At 36.9% G+C, this 18,522-nt stretch overlaps 3 protein-coding genes and 1 long non-coding RNA gene across 8 annotated transcripts in view; all 4 read left to right on the forward strand.

Annotated features, from left to right (window-relative positions):
* The window catches only part of LOC107725807 (uncharacterized), a 7,977-nt gene extending 7,597 nt beyond the window's left edge, over positions 1-380 (forward strand). For all 4 annotated transcript variants that reach the window (XR_001638162.1, XR_001638161.1, XR_001638160.1 and 1 more), the window contains one exon: positions 268-380. This is a non-coding gene — a long non-coding RNA (uncharacterized LOC107725807). The remainder of the gene's footprint in view (positions 1-267) is intronic.
* Positions 381-1,097: 717 nt separating this feature from the next.
* Positions 1,098-8,856, forward strand: LOC107725796 (gastrula zinc finger protein XlCGF7.1-like). Its single transcript, XM_016535201.1, has 2 exons — positions 1,098-1,215; positions 7,718-8,856. The coding sequence occupies exons 1-2, from the start codon at positions 1,213-1,215 to the stop codon at positions 8,720-8,722; spliced, it is 1,008 nt and encodes a 335-aa protein (XP_016390687.1). The 5' UTR covers positions 1,098-1,212; the 3' UTR covers positions 8,723-8,856.
* Positions 8,857-12,651: 3,795 nt separating this feature from the next.
* The window catches only part of LOC107725791 (gastrula zinc finger protein XlCGF57.1-like), a 19,108-nt gene continuing 13,237 nt past the window's right edge, over positions 12,652-18,522 (forward strand). Inside the window, exons 1-2 of one of the 2 annotated variants that reach the window (XM_016535194.1) lie at positions 12,652-12,703; positions 13,633-13,753. In XM_016535194.1, coding sequence (XP_016390680.1) covers positions 13,675-13,753 — 79 coding nt within the window. In that variant the 5' untranslated portion in view covers positions 12,652-12,703; positions 13,633-13,674. Of the gene's footprint in view, positions 12,704-13,084; positions 13,244-13,632; positions 13,754-18,522 lie in introns of those variants that run through there. The other variant, XM_016535193.1, reaches the window with a different exon arrangement.
* Positions 12,677-18,522, forward strand: part of LOC107725790 (gastrula zinc finger protein XlCGF52.1-like) — a 187,823-nt gene continuing 181,977 nt past the window's right edge. Inside the window, exon 1 of the mRNA XM_016535190.1 lies at positions 12,677-12,717. The gene's annotated coding sequence lies outside the window, so the exon portion shown is untranslated. The remainder of the gene's footprint in view (positions 12,718-18,522) is intronic.

The following is an 18,522-nucleotide window of genomic DNA, read 5'->3' on the forward strand; positions in this document are numbered from 1 at the left end:
ATTGTTTTATATTATATAGAGCATGAAAACATCATCGCATCGTAAGAAATTTAGATACAATGAAGTGCCTGTCATATTCAAAATGTTTCACTGGATTTCAAACATTTTAGTCAGGAATTAAAGTTTGGGAAAAACCCAACTAGTAAATGTTCAAGTTTATGCCACAATAACACGTAAACTAATGCAAAAAATAAACCATTACTTACTCATTAGAATGATCTCCTCGGCTGGGTCAGGTTGCGAGTCGCATCTTGTTCCTTTTCTGAGGTAAATCCTGGGTTATTCCTCTCAGCGCGTCTTTTTCCAGAAACGAACAGTAGCCGAGATGAACTAGATGAATCCTCACGCTTTGTGCACGGAGCTGATGTGGGCGTTTACATGCAGCGCGTCTTACGTGGATGATTGTTATAACAAAAGCGAAAGTAGCTCGTTGGCGTGGTCACCTTAAAAATAGTTCGATCAGACGGAGAAACTGGACATTGTGTTGGTTTCATACGGATTACTTTATCACAGAATATTTGTTTTCAACATGACTGACTTCATTTAAAAGTAGACACTTCAAGCTTTCTTATCAAATCAATATCATTTGTAATCATGCTGATTTTTAGAGGTAAAGACTGGCACTCTTCGTGTGATATTGACTAACTTTCTTTTTGTGGTATTTTTTATGCATAACTGTATGGGGAGTGTGTGTGTGTGTGTGTGTGTGTCACAGAGAGAGAATGAGACAATCAACATGAATGGTACATAATCTTTCACAACACATAGCTAACTTAGGGACATCATAACTAGCCCCCATATTGATTTACGTTCTTAAATATGTCCATATTTAAGACCGTATTTATTTGGGTTGTGCGTCAGTAATAATGGTCCGTGGGGAAGGCAAGGCAATTTATTTGTAAAGCACCATTAAAAACAACAGTTAGTTAACCAATGTGCTGTACAGCTTTTAAACATACATTTCACCCCACTAATATACAGCATAGAGACATCTGACCACACAACATTAAATGACAAAATATCAATAAATAAAAACCTACAAAAAAGCCAGAGAAAAAAGATAAGTTTTCAAAAGAGATTTGAAAGACCCCAGTGTGGAGGCTGTTCTAATATTTAACGGCAAACTGTTCCAAAGTCTCGGAGCCATCACTGAAAAAGCACGATCGCCCCATCATTTACGTTTTCTCCTTAGGGACAGTCAAAAGTTTCTGGATGGTGAGTATGGTTGTAATAAATCTGAAAGATACGGTGGTACAAGACCATTTAAAGATTTAAAAACAAACAACGAAATCTTAAACTCAATCCTATAATGGACTGGCAGCCAATCTAGAGAAGAAAGAATAGGGGTAATATGGTCCCATTTCCGAGAGCCTGTCAGCAATCTTGCAGCAGCATTCTGGACAATTTGCAATCGAGACAAAGTGGACTGACTAATCCCCACATACAGGGAATTGCAATAGTTCAGACGTGGCAAGACACAAATGCATGCATCACTCTCTCGAAATCATAAAACGACAAAAATGGCTTGTCCTTTGTCAGTGTTCTTAATTGAAAAAAGCCTGATCTGACAACAGCATTGATCTGTTTGTCAAATTTTAACAACTCATCAAAAAGCACCCCTACATTTTTTTACCATGGATTTGCCATGAATAGATAAAGGACCTAAATCAAACTTGAAGGACCCATATGTATTTGGGGGTGCAAACACAATAATCTCTGTTTTAGATTCATTCATATGCAAAAAATTCTCATCTAACCAAGTTTTCAGATCATTCAAACAAGCAAGAAGAGGCCCTAGTGAGCTACTTTCCTTCTTTACTGGCATATATATTTGTGTGTCATCAGCGTAAGAGTGAAATGATATGCCGTGTTTTTTAAAGGGGTGGTTGATTGCGATTTCACTTTTTTAACGTACGTTAGTGTGTAATGTTGCTGTTTAAGCATAAACAATATCTGCAAAGTTGCAGCGCTGAAAGTTCAATGCAAACGGAGATATCGTCTTTTAAAATTCTGGCAGTTTAATGCCTACAAAAACGGCTGGTAGGGACTACAATGAGCTTCTTCCCAGGTCCGTTACGTCACGATGTGGAATAAAGGTAAATTATGTGAAAAATAATGCGTTTTTTAAAAAACGAAGCATGAACACATGTTAGACTGCACCCCATAAACACAATCAAGCCTAGAAAAAACACAGTCAACCACCCCTTTAAAAATAGACCCAATTGGAAGCATATATAATGAGAACAAAATAGGAATCAAAATGGAAACACAGTGTTCTGTGTGTAGTTACAGTAAATGGACTAAACGAAGCCTCGAGGCAAATGATTTTTTGTAATTGAGATACTCGAGGAATCGTTTCAGCCCTAGAAAATACTTTTAAAAAATCTCAAAAGTCAAGGTAATTCAAATTCAAAATGACTGGAGGTATAACACAGTAGACTGTTATTAACTATAAATATTCTGCAAAAACAACGGCAGCTTTCAGTCTGTCACCATGATGCAAACATGAAATATCAGACATACTGTAGTAGTTGCAGGTTTTTTTATTCACTTGCGCTGCTTTTTCATTGTCTTTTCTATGTAAACATGGTCGTGTTTTATTGTTGTGCTCTGTTCTCTTGCAGCATCTAATGCATGAAACGGCTTTCTAAAAACACTGCGCTCAAGATAAAAGCGCATCTTCTTAATATAATAATTCACTCCCATCTTCTTGCATGTTTTTCCCATTCCACTGCCCGCGTCTCATCTTTATCAACACAAAAGCTCATTCTGTGTGAATGGCACCGACTGATCTATAATAGAGAACGGCGCCTAGCGATATGAGTGCGTCACGCGTGAGCGGTTAATCACGTGCGCCGACATGCGGTTGGATCGTTCTTTTCTCTTTACTGTTATCATTGGCATATTGTCAAAGTGTCTAATTCTGTCGATTGGTAATATTTCTATTCAAAATCGCGATTCCTCAATTTATAAAAAATAAAACAATGCAAAACAGATTAATCATGCAGCCCTAATTTAATGCGATTGCCATGCGATACTCCAAACTCACTTCATAACGTCAGTCGGGTGTTTGAAATAAATCCTTCTGTGAGATGATGCGGCTTCTTATACAGAATAAGGCACGCAACATATTTCATAGAATTCTAAGCAGTGATAAAGGTTATGTCGATTAGCATTGCATTTTTATATACTTCATTATAATAATAATTATAGTAAGAACTCCGATACATGATATATTGTCGTAGTCGTGTGTTTATTAGTCACGCTGAATCAATGAAAGCAGTTAAATCTTCTGTTTATTCAGCTACCGCTATAGGGTTTTCCCACTAGATTTCTTCTGCGGGGAGAGCGCCATCTGGCCTTCGGATGGAGATTTACTACTGATCACAGAACCGTGCTTCACTGACAAGATGTGCATGTTCATTTCGATTTATCGTGCAGCCCTACATTAAATTCAAATTAATCAATAAAATCTGAAAAATTGCCCAGCGAACAGGCAGAGGTGAATGAACAGCACTTTCATGACATTTAAATTCTCAGCTGTAATGCGATATCATATATCATTACTACTGGAAGACCACAGCAAACCAACCACCTGCACCAAAACTTACAACTTGTGTTGTAGGGAAATGCATTTTTGTGTAGTCGCACAGAGGAAATGAGCACCTATGACCAATGTCTCTGAATGACAACAATGAGGAAAGACAGAAATGATACTACTTCAAGCACAATACCGCAATTATATTTTATGCATACTACGGCGCAGTGATTAGATTGAATAAGCTCTTTCTCATGAATAAATGCAGAGAAGCGCTCAGAACTGGATGCCATAGAATCGTGCCTCTCCAGCCCCGGCAGCCAACTACACACTCCGGAGCTGGAGAATTTCAGAGGCACGATTCTACGTTAGATTCTGTGACATAGCTTCCACTTTGCTCTGAGTACGAAATTGCTCTGAAAGATGCAAAAATAACCAATTTCCAATTACTGATAAACTTTGATTCCTATTAGTGGTTTCAGTGTCGTGGAACCTGCACTCATCTGTTCACATCTCAAAAAGCGTATTCTGGGGTTTCATGACCCTTTAATGTACTTCTTCTTGAGCCACTCCTTTGTTGCCTTAGCGGTATGTTTTGGGTCATTGTCATACTGGAAGACTAATCCACGACCCCTTCAAACACGACGAGTTGAGTTGATGCCAAAGAACTCAATTTTGGTCTCATCTGACCACAGTACTTTCTTCCAAGCTTTACAGTGATTTAGATGTTAATTGTCAAACTTAGGACAGGCCTGTACATGTGCCCTCTTGAGCAGGGGGACCTTGCAGCCACTGCAGAATATAAATCCATTGCAACGTAGTGTGTTACCAATGGTTTGCTTGGTGACTGTGGTCCCAACTGCCTTAAGATCATTAACAGGCTCCTCCCGTGTAGTTCTGGGCTGATCCCTCACCTTTCTCATGATCATCCTTACCTAATGAGGCGAGCTCCAGACCAAGGGCGATAGGTGTTTTTTTTTTGTTTTGTTTTTTCATTTCCCAATAATCACACCAACAGTTCTTCACCAAGCTGATTGTCTTGTAGCACATTCCAGCATTGTGCAGCTCTAAAGTCTTTTCCCTGATGTCCTTTGATAGCTCTTTAGTCTTGCCTATGGTGGTGGAGATCAGCAGGGGATCAAATATTTTTTTTCCCACTGTAAAACAAAACAAAAAACAGTGAATACCAGAAATAACCCATGTGTATTTGCACTCCAGGTTGCACCAGTATCATTGCTACAGCTCGTAGAGATAGTGAAGAATTTACACAAACATTAGGGCTTAAAGCAGGAGTGCCCAATCCTGATTTTGGGATCTATCTTTCTACAGAGTACAGTGCCAGTCCTGCTCCAACACACCTGCCTGTAATTATCAAGTGTTCCTCAACCAGTGCTGGCTTCAACTTAGGTCAACTTAATATAACATCTCATTATGTGGATATCAAGTGTGCAGCCCTTAATCCTACCCCTCAAATTCGCAGGATAAGACATGTTCAGTTTGGGTTGAGACCTGTGGCTCATCATCTATTAATATTTATTGGGGGTCCCACAAGGATTGATTCTGGGTCCAACTCTTTTTTTCATTGTAAATGTTGCCCCTGGGGTTCATTTTTAAGAAATATAGAGCTATCATTTTTATGCTGTTGATCTTCAATTGTATCTTTCCATAGAGCATGATGCCTGTTCATCTTTCTTCCATTTGACAATTAGTTAGACTGAAGTCAAAGGGTGGTTGGCTAAAAATTGTCTTCAACTCTGAGGATAAAATCAAACTCATCCTTTTTAGAAAGAGTCAGTATGACAAAAGAAAATGGTTGATAGTCCATAAGTCCTTGATTAGCTGGTTCAAGTGTGTTTGATCATGGTGGGAGCTAAACTCTGCATTTCCTGAGATTGACACCCCTGGTGTCAGGGAAACTCACCCCAAAATTACAGGCACGAAGCATTGCATTCAATTAGTCATGGAATTTTTAAATTTTTGGATTAATGATTCAAAAGTAAAACTGTACAATTAATCATATCTTTATATGGACTCGTGTCTGTGAATATTAAAGCTCAAAAAGCTTGCTATTGAAATCTTAAGTCTGTATGTTCTGTTTGTCTGTGTGAATGAGCACCACAGTTTCGGCATGTGTGATGCTTGTGGTGTTTTCGGCGTCTACGTTTCACTATATTAGGTCATGGACACCTGAACTTCATCTGCAGAGCTGATATGAGAGTCACTTCATGAACATTTCACAGTTTCATTTGTTGGGCCACAAAAAAACACAACTGTTTTGCTGCAGCGGAGACTAGAAAAACATTATACTAAAATGTATGTGATATAACGCATACTCATAATTGACAAATAATAATAACAAAAAAAAAGATGTGTCTTTAGATGTTTTTTGAAAAATGGCTAAAGACTCAGCTGCTTTAATTGAGAAATGCAGGTCATTCCACCAACTGGGAATAGTCCAGAAAAAGGTCAGTGAGAGTGATTTTGTGACTCTTTGAGATGGCACCACAAGGCATTGTTCATTTGCAGAATGCAAGCTTCTGGAGGGCGTATAATTCTGAACTAGCTAGTTTAGGTATATTGGTGCAAAGCCAGTGGTTATCCTGTAGGCAAACATCAGTAGCTTGAATTTGATGCAAGCGGCTATTGGCAGTCAGTGCAAACTGATGACGAGAGGTGTAACGTGAGCTTTCTTCGACTCGTTGAAGACAACTCTAGCTGCCACATTCTGGATCAGTTGCAGAGGCTTGATAGTACATGCTGGAAACCCGCTGAGAGAGCATAACAATAGTCCAGTCTGGAGAGAACAAAAGCTTGGACAAGGAGTTGTGTGGCCTTCTATGGTAGGAAGGGTCTTATCTTTATAATGTTGTAAAAGGCAAATCTGCAAGACCAGGCCATAGTAGCAATATGGTATGTAAAGCTTAACTGATCATCAATCACAACTCCATGGTTCCTGGCTGTCCTGGAAAGAGCTATGGTGGACGAACCTAGCTGTATAGAGTAGTTGTAATGAAGTGCGGGGTTGGATGAGACCATGAGCAGTTCTTTCTTAGCAAGGTTGAGTTGAAGGTGATGGTCCTGCATCTAGTCAGAAATGTCTGTCAGAAAGCTTGCAAGAGTAGAGTTGAGTGTCTTCAGCATAGCAGTGATAAGAAAAGCCATGCTTCTGAATAACAGACCCTAATGATGACATGTAGATGGAGAAGAGAAGTGGTCCAAGCACTGAGCCTTGAGGAACCCCAGTAGCAAGAAGTTGTGACTTGATTTTTTTTTTTTGCATAGCTTGTCAGAGAAATACGGCTCTGTGTAGTAAATGCTGCTCCATCTGAAAGCAGGTGATGGAGATTTACCACTAATCACAGAACTGGCTTTACTGACGACATGTGCATGACAATCGCATTTGATTAATCGGGCAGCCCTAATGGCATAAAATTCAAAGGAAGTGTTGTTGAGGTTATAAGAGCATGGGAGGTATTTCCAGCTTTTGGAAATGAGGAGACACGTACCCCCACCGCTCCCAACCTGTTGTGGGGGGGGGATAAGTTGTCTTTACACTCGTAGGTCGTCACACAAGGAGGGCTTATGCTTCTGCTGACGCTTCTGCGCCACTGAACAAACTCCACCTAAATATAGAGCTAACTCACTTGAGTGAAAACAGCTGTCCACGCCTTTCTAATTAGCACAGCAAAGCCTATAGTGTGCAGTTGTCTCGAAATCTAAACTAAATGTGGTACAGTTTGCTACTTAAGCACAAATGTTCAGTTAGCAACAAGTCTTTTTGTAAAATCTAATTACAGCTAATGGTAAACAACATGCACAATCAGCATAAACTTTTAAATAAAATAAGAGTTAAATGTATTAATCCTCCTAACTAGCAGATATTTATTCTAAATTACGGAAACAGAAAACTGGTATTAAGCAAAACACTGACATGCTTTTGTCGTGTCCGCTGACAAATCGCTTTATTTGGTATTTGGGACGTGTCCTAGAGAAAGCAAAGACTTAAGGACACGAGGTTCTGAGATTACAGGTTACACTTTCTTCAGATCTAGCATACATGTTGTTGGATTTGATATTTTAAATGTCTAAATGTTTTCATGTCTTGCTTTGTGCCAATAAACTGGTCTTAACTTGTTTTTGTTTCTTTTCACCTTAGACCTGATGGCGCTGAAAGAGAAGAGTCGAGAACTGAATGAAACGGAAGAAAAAAATCAGACTGAGAAATGTCATGATGATATGGCTGGGGAAAAATCTTTTAGTTACTCTCAGACTCGTAAAAGAGAAACTAGAAAGCCTAAAGTCCAGATGAGAGTTCACACTGAAGAGAGACCTTCCACCTGTCAACACTGTGGAAAGAGTTTCAGTGGAAAACAAAGCCTTACAAGCCACTTACGAATCCACAAACACAAACCTTATACCTGCAAACAGTGTGGGAAGTGTTTCAAACTAAAAAGATGTGTTAAGACTCACATGAGAATTCACACCGGAGACAATCCTCACACCTGCAAACTGTGTGGGAAGAGTTGCACATCAAATGCTCGTCTGATGTCTCACATGATCGTTCACACTGGAGAGAAGCCTCACACCTGCAAACTGTGTGGGAAGGGATTCACAGAAAATAGCCATCTGATGATTCACATGAGAGTTCACACCGGAGAGAAGCCTTACACCTGCGAACTGTGTGGAAAGAGTTTCAAACGGAAAATAAGCCTTAAGCATCACATAAGTATTCACTCAAGAGAGAAATGTTTTAGATGTCATGTGTGTGAAACAAGTTTTGCTGACAGGAATCACCTTAAGAATCATGTACAAAATCACATTGGGGAGAGGCCTTGCATGTGCCATCACTGTGGAAAAAGTTTCACAATCAAAAAATATCTTCAGTCTCACATAAAAATTCACACAGGAGAGAAGCCTTTCACCTGCCCTCAGTGTGGAAAGAGCTTCATGTTTAAAGGAAAACTTAAGGTGCACATAAAAATTCACACTGGAGAGAGGCCTTACAAGTGTCCTCAGTGTGAAAAGAGCTTCACAGTTAAAGGAAGCCTTAAGGAACACATTAGACTTCACACTGGAGAGAAGCCTTACAAGTGTGTTCAGTGTGACATCAGTTTCACATATAACAAAAGCCTGAAACAGCATTTGCAAACTCATTCTGGAAAGAATTCCTCATTTCCCATGTGACAAAAGGTTTAGAAATAATGCATTCACTCTGGAGAAAGACAGTTCAATTGTGATTGGTGTAATAAAAACAGCAGACTTACAAATATATGAAAAGTAATTTAAATGTGAACCTGTTTGTTCTTTATTAAAAGAAAGTACCCTTTCAAAAAGTTTGTTCTTTATTAAAAAAAGTACCCTTACAAGAAGTTTGTTCAAGACCGCTGTTAGTATACTTTTCAACTAAAAATAAGAATAGAAAGTAATCGCCTCCCTTTAAAATAATTACATTGTTTTGCTAAAATGAAGAAGGACACAGTTTTTGTTTTATCCAGCTGTATTTACTGTAGTATAAATAGCTACAAGCGGCGATCATCGGGGTCCAAGCACAACCCATTGGGCAATTGATGTTGAAAAGACAACAAAAAACAGGTCAAATATGCAAATCCAACTGATGTCAAAAACCTGAAACGACATTGATTTGATGTAAATTTAACGTCAAACAAATTGGCCTACTTAAACATTAAACCAATTTCATTGTAGGATTACCTTCCTAATTTCACCTAGTTACCACTGGAAGAATTTGCTGTTCAAAGTGAATTTAAAATGAAGTTACAGCATCGTCATCAGTGACTAATATTTGACGTCAAAGTAATATCAAGTTGTCCACTGGGAACCGCCTCGTGTAGAGGATACAGTTATGTTACAATGGCCATGTCTCTTTTCAAACATAATACTAGTAGGCCTATTTAAGTGTCTTTCTATGGAAGTATTATTTTATGTACCATATCACAATAGACAAATAATATTGTCTCTTCATTTTAACTGGACTATAATATATCCAATCATGTCTGACAACTTGACGACAAATGTTTTCTGAAATTATGATCTATAAATAAGAAGGTATTTTGGAGATCACCGATTTCTTTGAAAACCGATCTGTTGAACCATTTACACCGATTTGAAACTACACGATCTAAAATAATTTGTTGTCTTGTGCCTTCCTCAGGTGGACAACATTAGTGTAACGTCCTTCATCTCTTATTTCTATTGATATAAATTGCTGACATTTTATAAATTGTTGTAAGCAGCAATCAGGGCATCAGAAATTCATGAAGGTTGGCATGAGTACACTTGAAAGCAGCAATATGTAGGCTACTGCAATAAAAAGAGGCAACCTTTTATTTTAGCTGAACAGCAATTAATAAATTTATGTCATGCAACTTGACAAATGTTTGTAATATTATTTGGATATATTAACCTATATATTAAACTATTTATAACCTATATATTAACCTAGATATAGTTACCTATATTAAGGTAACATTTAATGATAATTAAGTTTTGTTTTTTTTTGCATTTTGCTACAAGTCATTATTCTAAACCATTTACACTGATTTCAGTTTATGTGGGTTGATGTGTCATTCACATTGATATTAACAGTTGATGCCTGAGAAATTGGTGAAACACATAAAAAATCTGCGTACACAATGCCAGTTATCTGATCCCTTCTGAGTATTATATATGTGAACTACAGACATCAGTTGGTACATTTACATGTAAATGATGACAAAAATATACTATAAATAAACAATTTTTATATACTATAAAATATAGTATATGAAAACACACAGCTTTCACCTCCTTAAACATATACCCCTGTAAGAATTTATTTGTTTTTCAGAGTGATGGAACCTGATAGAAAATATATTAAATATAAAAAATATTTCTCATCTTGTGTTTCCCACTAGTGGACAACATTAGTACAACATGTTGTAGACCATCGGCCATTTTGAGTGGGCAAAAACTTATTTTCCCATCTCCTCTTAAACCACGTGACTAATTCACACAAAATTTTGCATGTATCTATAGACATCAATGACAAAGTTATCAAAAGAATTTTAGTCAAACCATTTAGAAAATATACGCCAATATTTTGTAGCCACGTTAAAGTACTTATTATAGTGCCACCCAGTGTTGGGTAAGTTACTTTCAGTGTTAAAAGTAAGTAATTAGCCTTTTAGTTTTAAAACAACAATACATGTTGTAGACCATCGGCCATTTTGAGTGGGCAAAAACTTCTTTTCCCATCTCCTCTTAAACCACGTGACTAATTCACACAAAATTTTGCATGTATCTATAGACATTAATAATGACAAAGTTATCAAAAGAATTTTAGTCAAACCATTTAGAAAATATATGCTAACATTTTGTAGCCATTGCTCCATGCACTTATCAAACTATATCAAGTCAAGTCAACTTTATTTATGTAGCGCCTTTAACAATACAAATTGTGTCAAAGCACTTTACAGTATCAAATAGGAAAATAGTTTGTCAATAATGTAAAATGACAAGATTAAACACTCAATTTTCAGTTAAAGGCAGTTCATCATTGAATTCAGTGATGTCATCGTCCAGCTCAGTTCAGTTTAAACAGTATCTGTGCAATCAAGTCGACGATATCGCTGGATATTAAGTGTCCCCAACTAAGCAAGCCAGAGGAACCAAAACTCCATCGGTGACAGAATGGAGAAAAAACCTTGGGAGAAACCAGGCTCAGTCGGGGGGCCAGTTCTCTTTCGGCCAGACGAACCAGCAGGTTGATCCATGCTGCAGTAAAGTCACATTGTGCAGAGGAATCATCTGGTTCCTGTGGTCTTGTCCCGGTGGCCGTCTAGGAGACAAGGTCCTCAGGGGATCTGTATCTGGGGCTCATCTAGTTGTCCTGGTCTCCGCTGTCTTTCAGGGCTGTAGAGGTCCTTTCTAGGTGCTGATCCACCATCTGGTCTGAATATGTACTGGATCCGGGTGACTGCAGTGACCATCTGATCTGAATACAGACTGGATCTGGTGGCAGCGGTGACCTCGGAATAAGCGAGAAACAGACTAATATTAGATGCCATTCTTCTAACGATGTAGCAAGTACATCGGGTGTTATGAGAAGTGTTCCCGGTTCCAGTTGACCTAATTAATGCAGCCTAAAAATCCTTTAACAGATTTGAATATTAGAAGCGTATTAGTGTGTTATGTGTAAGCCAGGTTAAAGAGATGGGTCTTTAATCTAGATTTAAACTGACAGAGTGTGTCTGCCTCCCGAACAATGTTGATCAGTGATCATATCATTTACAAAAAGTGCTTTCACAGAAAGGGACCTGATATTCAATTTGGCAAGTACACTTTGGTTACTGTATGACTCTGAGGCCACACTTCTTGTGGTTTTGCATGTTTAATTCTATTCAGTATGTAGTATGTATGTTAATAGGTCTGTCCATGGCTTTGGTTGTTGATGCGAAAGTTTAAAGTGTACTGTGGATTTTATTCTTGGCATGATTGTATTGTACAACAGTAGGTTATGAATTTTTGCAATATGCATTTTTATTAAACCATATTTACAATTTTTATATGTGATGCCTAATATGTATATAACATTTTCTGTAATATTTACAGTTTTGTAATATTTACATATTTACAGTTAAGGTGTGATACAATTAATGTATGTATGAAATTATTTTAACATGAATGTGGGAAGAATGAAAAATTCTGTACAGTGCAATGTATCAAATCCACTGTGAAATAAAAGTGCAAGAAATTCTAACTTGTTTTAGATATTATGTCAGTGACATTTTTATTATATTTTTTATTATGAAGATTTTATTAGATTTTTGTTAGTAAATTATATAAAGAATTGCAGGTAAGTATTTGTGTCCATGTTTTAAACACTGTAGGCTACAATACAATATAAACAGCCAGTAGGTTTATCCTGCAGGAAGAGTGGCCTGATTAATATGAGTCCTGCACAATGCTTAAAAAAAAATCTCAATTTTCGTATAGATGTATATTAAATCCTAATGTCTATGTCCTGCATGATCCCTGCACAGAACGCAGCATTCCTTCAGGAATTCCTGCAGGATTTGTTTTGTTAGAGCGGGACTTTTATTTTGGTGTGGTGGCGTGACGTCATGAGCCTGCGCCGCGCTCCTGCGTCTGTGATTCGGCTGCAGAAAGGTTTGTTTTTAATCGTTTAACTTAAAGTGTTTAAATCAGTGCAGCCTGTTTGTTTTATAGTGAACTTTTTAATGAATCAATTATTTTCTAATGTAACATTGTGATGTATCAACTAGCGATAATGAACATGAGTAAAGCACAGAAAAGCTGCGTCTCGTTTCTCTTCATAGTGAAGCAGTTCATCATAAACACTGTTTGGATTGAAACATTTAAAGGATTTAAACACATTTAGACAGAAAGATGCAGAAAAGAGCTGTCCATGACTAGAGGACAAAACATCTGCTCATATCAGTGCAAGTGAAAGTTGTGAAGTTAATTTATATGATTGATGATAAACAGTTTTTACAGAGACTCATGTAGTTTAATGTTTAATGCTTTATCTATTGATTATATAGCTTATTTATAGTGCATATTATCTATATATATATTCATATTAGGGGGCGTGGCTATGTCTCTTTGGTCAAATGTTGGTTTTTCTTGAAGTTTATCGGAGTTTTAATCGCTGGATTCACAGCAGACTGACAGCTGCAGTACATCAGTGTAAATACAACAACAACACACACATCTGTAACACACTCACACACACACACATCTGTAACACTCACACACACACACATCTGTAACACACACACACACACACATCTGTAACACTCACACACACATACATCTGTAACACACATACACACACACACACATCTGTAACACTCACACACACATTTGTAACACACATACACACACATCTGTAATTACAACACACACACACACACACTGTGTAAGCTGTCAAACATAATCTACAGATCAATACAGACCAAACAATACATATCTAAATATTATATCTGTGTTCTTTTATTAAGTAGATGTGCTAGTTTTGAGTGTTTTGACTTCATCCAGAGATCTGTCTGTTAATTATTCTGATCTCAAACACACAGAGAAACTCCTGCTGAAGCGACACTCGAGACACTGTTATAAAGATGGCGTTTATTAAAGAGGAGAGTGAAGACGTGAGGATTGAAGAAGCTTTCAAACATGAAGATCCTGAGACACAAACAGGTTGGTTTTCATTCTCAAAGTCTTTCTTCAGTCATGTTTCTCTTTATTGTGTTTACTACATGTAACTCGTGACGAAATGAATGACATCACAAAAATAATAACAGAAATAACCAAAAAAATGTTGTGTAACATTAAACCCATATCTACTTCTGAGTTACAAGCAATGGGAATCATCAATTTATATCACAAAACTTTACATTTGTTATCTATAAATGATATGCATGTATAATTGTTTTTATGTTTGTCACATTTTACTGTGATGCACAAGGGCAGATGATAATATTGAAAAATCTTCACAAAACCTGTTCTCCCAAAGCTTCACAGTACAGCTGAGAGGACAGTGTTTGTCGAGTCTGTTACAGGTGAATGACAGGGTTGAGGTCTGTCTGTAAGTAAGCAATTCTCCTGGGTCAGTCTGTGGGTTATAGTCTGTTTTCTGTTTGCAGCTTGTAGAGATTTACAGTGGTGGCCAAAATTATTAGAACACTTGGCATATTTAAGAGGTTTCATTTGTTTCTGTTGAACTGGCCATTACAATACCCATAAAACAAATGAAATATCTACAAAGTCATCATGATGCTCTATAAACCATAGAATAGAGCCATCACAAGCAGATTTGGGTCATTTTTCTTAACCAAAATACCAATAATACCCAAAAAAGACTTTTAATTAAAAACAAGCCCTAAATACACCGGGACTCTTATTTTGAAATGTCTACACTATTGCAGCCTGATCCTTCAGATGAGAGATAAAATATGCATTCTTACAACCGTCTAAAACTTATTATATAACGGTCATAAAGTAGACATTGTCATAATTCATGATTCATAATTCAATGTGCGCTATTCATTGATTGAGAATCACTTTGAAGCAGCCTGAAGCCTGTTGAACACGCAACAGCTCCGCCTTGTGACACTGCAACGTGCAGCACTCTTTTTTAATGAAATCATAGCCTTTTGAAGTAATTAATAGTCTGTATCGCGATTTATGTTTTTTCATCCTCAAATATAAGACATCCTAAAATAATCATTAAGATGTTTGTTTTACCATTTCATGTATTGAAGACTTTATGAAATTAAATTTAAGAAAACCCCCTGAGGGATTTTGCTTTATTCGCACACGCGCTCCTAAATACATTTTACAGTTCACATAGATCTATTTTTAGTCGCAAGTGCTACTGAAGCGCCCGAGCCCTGTCTTGTCTGTGAAATATCCACCGCGTGTCTCTGCAGCGCACGAGGGAATGTCATCGGGAGGAACCAGTTCTCACGCACACAGAACCAGCACGAAACATGTAGGACAAGGGGAGATATTCCACTAGTTAATCGATCGCGGATGTTTTCATTATTTCGGTTGGATAAATAAAGTATAAGAGGATAAAAATAATAAAAGCAAAAATGTTTCTCCAAATATACTTGGGCGGCCGTTAATATACCTGGGCGACCCGCCCAAGTAAAGTCTATGTGTGGGAAACACTGCACACAGACTAAGAAGCGTTGTGGACTGAGCAGGGCTCTGTACTGAGACCGTTTCATTTGCATTTGCGACCGAAAACTACTGCGTGCGACTATGAAAAAATATTTAGGAGCACCAGTGCGACGTGCCGTACCGAGCAGAGTCGTACCACGCAGGGGAAAAGTGCCATAAGTGAGCTGCGTTGATTATTATGGAACTTTGTGAGATCGCGATGAACTAAGATGAGTGACAGCTTTTAATGATTATTAGCCTAAGAGAGTTTGCAAATGTGATACTGATTTAAATTGATTCAATACAACACTTCAATAAACAAGAAGTTAATATTAAGTGACTTACACTGTCTGACTATAATTGCTTCAATTTATACTTGTTTTAAGTATGGCAACAGAAAAAAGTAAATGGGAACAGCTTTACTGGGCATTCAGTTATATTACAGTATGTGACAGTTCAGAGAGCAGAACAGATCCGAAGTGCCAAAACTTGTCTGAACGCAAAATTGACACAATGACGTCATAAATATGCTAATTAATATGTGACGTCACCTGCCACCACAAGTCTCACAAAATCCTGTGAGAAACACTGTATTAGTATAAGAAATCTTTATACTTCTCAGAAATATACTTACAATTACACTTAAATATACTTAAATTATACTGACAGAAAAGTCCAAGTGTTTTTGGACTATACTTGTACTCAATCTTTTGATCGAGATGCACTAGAAAGTAAAATGAATTATTCCAAGTATTCTTTTTATTGACAGGTTTAAGAGAAACTCCTGCATGCCCCTACATTAAACACTGTGATTAGACGTTTAAACTGGGATGAGTCGTTGTGTTGTTTTGTCATCCTATACAATAGATCTGTTTAAAAATGTTGATGAAAAAAAAAATCAGATTAGTTGAGTATGTTAATTAGGGGTGGGAGAAAAATTGATGCATAACGATTTTAAAAGATGTTAAGATTTTTTTTTAAAGTCTAATTAATAAAAAAAAAGGAAGATTCTCACACCTAATGTGAACGTGAAGTTTACTTTAAAAGTACAGCTAAACGTGTATAGCAACTTAATTATATACTTGTACAAACTTGTACTATATGTACAAATAGTTAACTACAAGTATGTTTTTACTTATTACTAAATAGTAAAACTTTCATAAACTAAATATTGTGCTATTTAACTAGTAAACTATCAGTATACATTTGAGTTCACTTGTAGTATTGTTGCTGTACAAATGAAAACACAGTTGTAAATAGGGCTGTCCCGATTCCTTGAACAAACTACAGCAGGTAAAGCTGTCAGCTGTGTGGATATTGGCAATATCGTTAACAGATCTCGTTTATAATCATTAGCCTACTAATATGGCTGCTTCTTATTAAGATCTTATGCTGCGTTCTGTTAATGAATAAACTTCATATTAGCCTATTTGTAGCGCACTTGCCGTCCAGTAATCGCAATAAGCTTTGTTACCTTTCAATAAACAAAGTGTCCGCTTTAAAATTATGCCAAATTCATAACTAAATTCAAACAGTAAATATGGTTTTGGCGCTCTTTAATGCGGCAGGCGCGATCGCTTTAGCGCCTCAGTTCAAGCGGTAAGTGAACCCATTATATCTTTCTCTTTACTACTATAGTATGATAAAACATAAATGAACATCAAAAGGTTGGCTATTTTATAAGAGAGCCTACAGTAGCCTACAACTTACTGAAATGTGTCATGTAATCGCTCATTCAGTGTTTCAAACTGCGGAAAACCTGTAAAGCTTGTAAACATTGCCACGTAACAATACATTTACCTCAGAATAACCATTCGGCATCCATAAGCTCATCAGTCAGCTAGAAAAATAAATAAAAAGAGGAACATTTTGCTGTATTTATGTGCTATTGCATATTCATATTTTTACTTAACCTTTTGTCTACATGATAAGAAAGAATGCAAGCTAAAGATAAAATTCAACACCTCCTGTAAAATAGCGTTTTACTAATAAAAGAAAAACTGACTAGATGTGTATGTGTATGCATTTATAGGATGCATTGAGGAGGAGCCTTGTACAAGGATACTTGTACAGTCCATGATATTGGTGCAGATTCTGTGTAATAAATAATTCTTTGTAACTGTATATTTCAAGTTGGAAAAGATGTTTAGTTCCCACTTTAAGTGAACCGTAGTTCCCAGGACATCTACAAGATGAATTAAAGTGCTGCTAAAAAAAAAAAGAAAAGAGACATAAACACATGACAGTATGATTTAAATGTAAAAAATATATTATATAACATGTTCATTCTGTGGCACCTGAAAAAATAATTTGGCGCCTAAGTTTGTTTCTTACAGGAGCCAATGGCTCCTTACTCTATTTTTTTTGTCTGGAGCCATGTTAGACCGTTTTTCAAGGCTGCATGATATCAAACCCATTTAAAAATCATACTGTGAATTCACAAATGCTATGCTTCAAATATGTGATGCAGGTTTAATGTATGAGCTTTAATTATTTACATGCATGTAGGTTACATACGCACAAATCAGAGCGGCTCCGTTCACAGTAAATGCTGCTCCGCACAAAGAGTTATAATTTACATGTGTGGATGTAGCGTCTCAAACTCCATCTCTGCATACTGTTGTGAGTTTGAGTTTATTATAACGTACACCTGGGAACGCAACGTGCGCCATTTAATCAGATTTGTAAGATAAATCATTTCTAAACCTACATGAACACAGAAGAATACTAGGGATGTCCCGATCTGGGATCCCCTGATCCGGTCCGAGTCATTGAATAATGAGTATCTGATGATACCGAGTCCCGATCCGATACTGGTATATTCCTATAGGAATGTATGTTTGGTGCATACTTAAAGTACATTAAAGTTTTTAAAATCAAGTTGTTGCAGAGAGTAAAATTAATATATGTATGTAAATATAATATAATAATATGTAATCTAGTAATATATAATTATTAGATACTTTATGCACACACAAAAGACTTTGGTAGATGTAAACATGTTACAATGGTAGACATTGTAAACAGACTGTCACTGGGTCACGATTATGAAAATGGCACTGCTGATATAAACTTTTTGTATTATATATGTACAATAATATATGTTTTTTTTTCGTGTTCCAAAGGATTTAGTACATTGCTAAATACAAGACGACTTACTGCAGGTGAGATTTTGCCAATACCTCCCTTACTGTATGTACAGTACACAATAAAAAAAATGTACTACAACATGGGAAAAAAACTTTAGGTGAATAATTATCAGGGCTCGCAAAATTTAAAAATCCCTAAAATCCCTGCGGGCA

This window comes from Sinocyclocheilus rhinocerous, unplaced genomic scaffold, assembly GCF_001515625.1.
Source record: "Sinocyclocheilus rhinocerous isolate Xijiao unplaced genomic scaffold, SAMN03320098_v1.1 scaffold2561, whole genome shotgun sequence".
In the NCBI taxonomy this organism is placed as follows: domain Eukaryota; kingdom Metazoa; phylum Chordata; class Actinopteri; order Cypriniformes; family Cyprinidae; genus Sinocyclocheilus; species Sinocyclocheilus rhinocerous.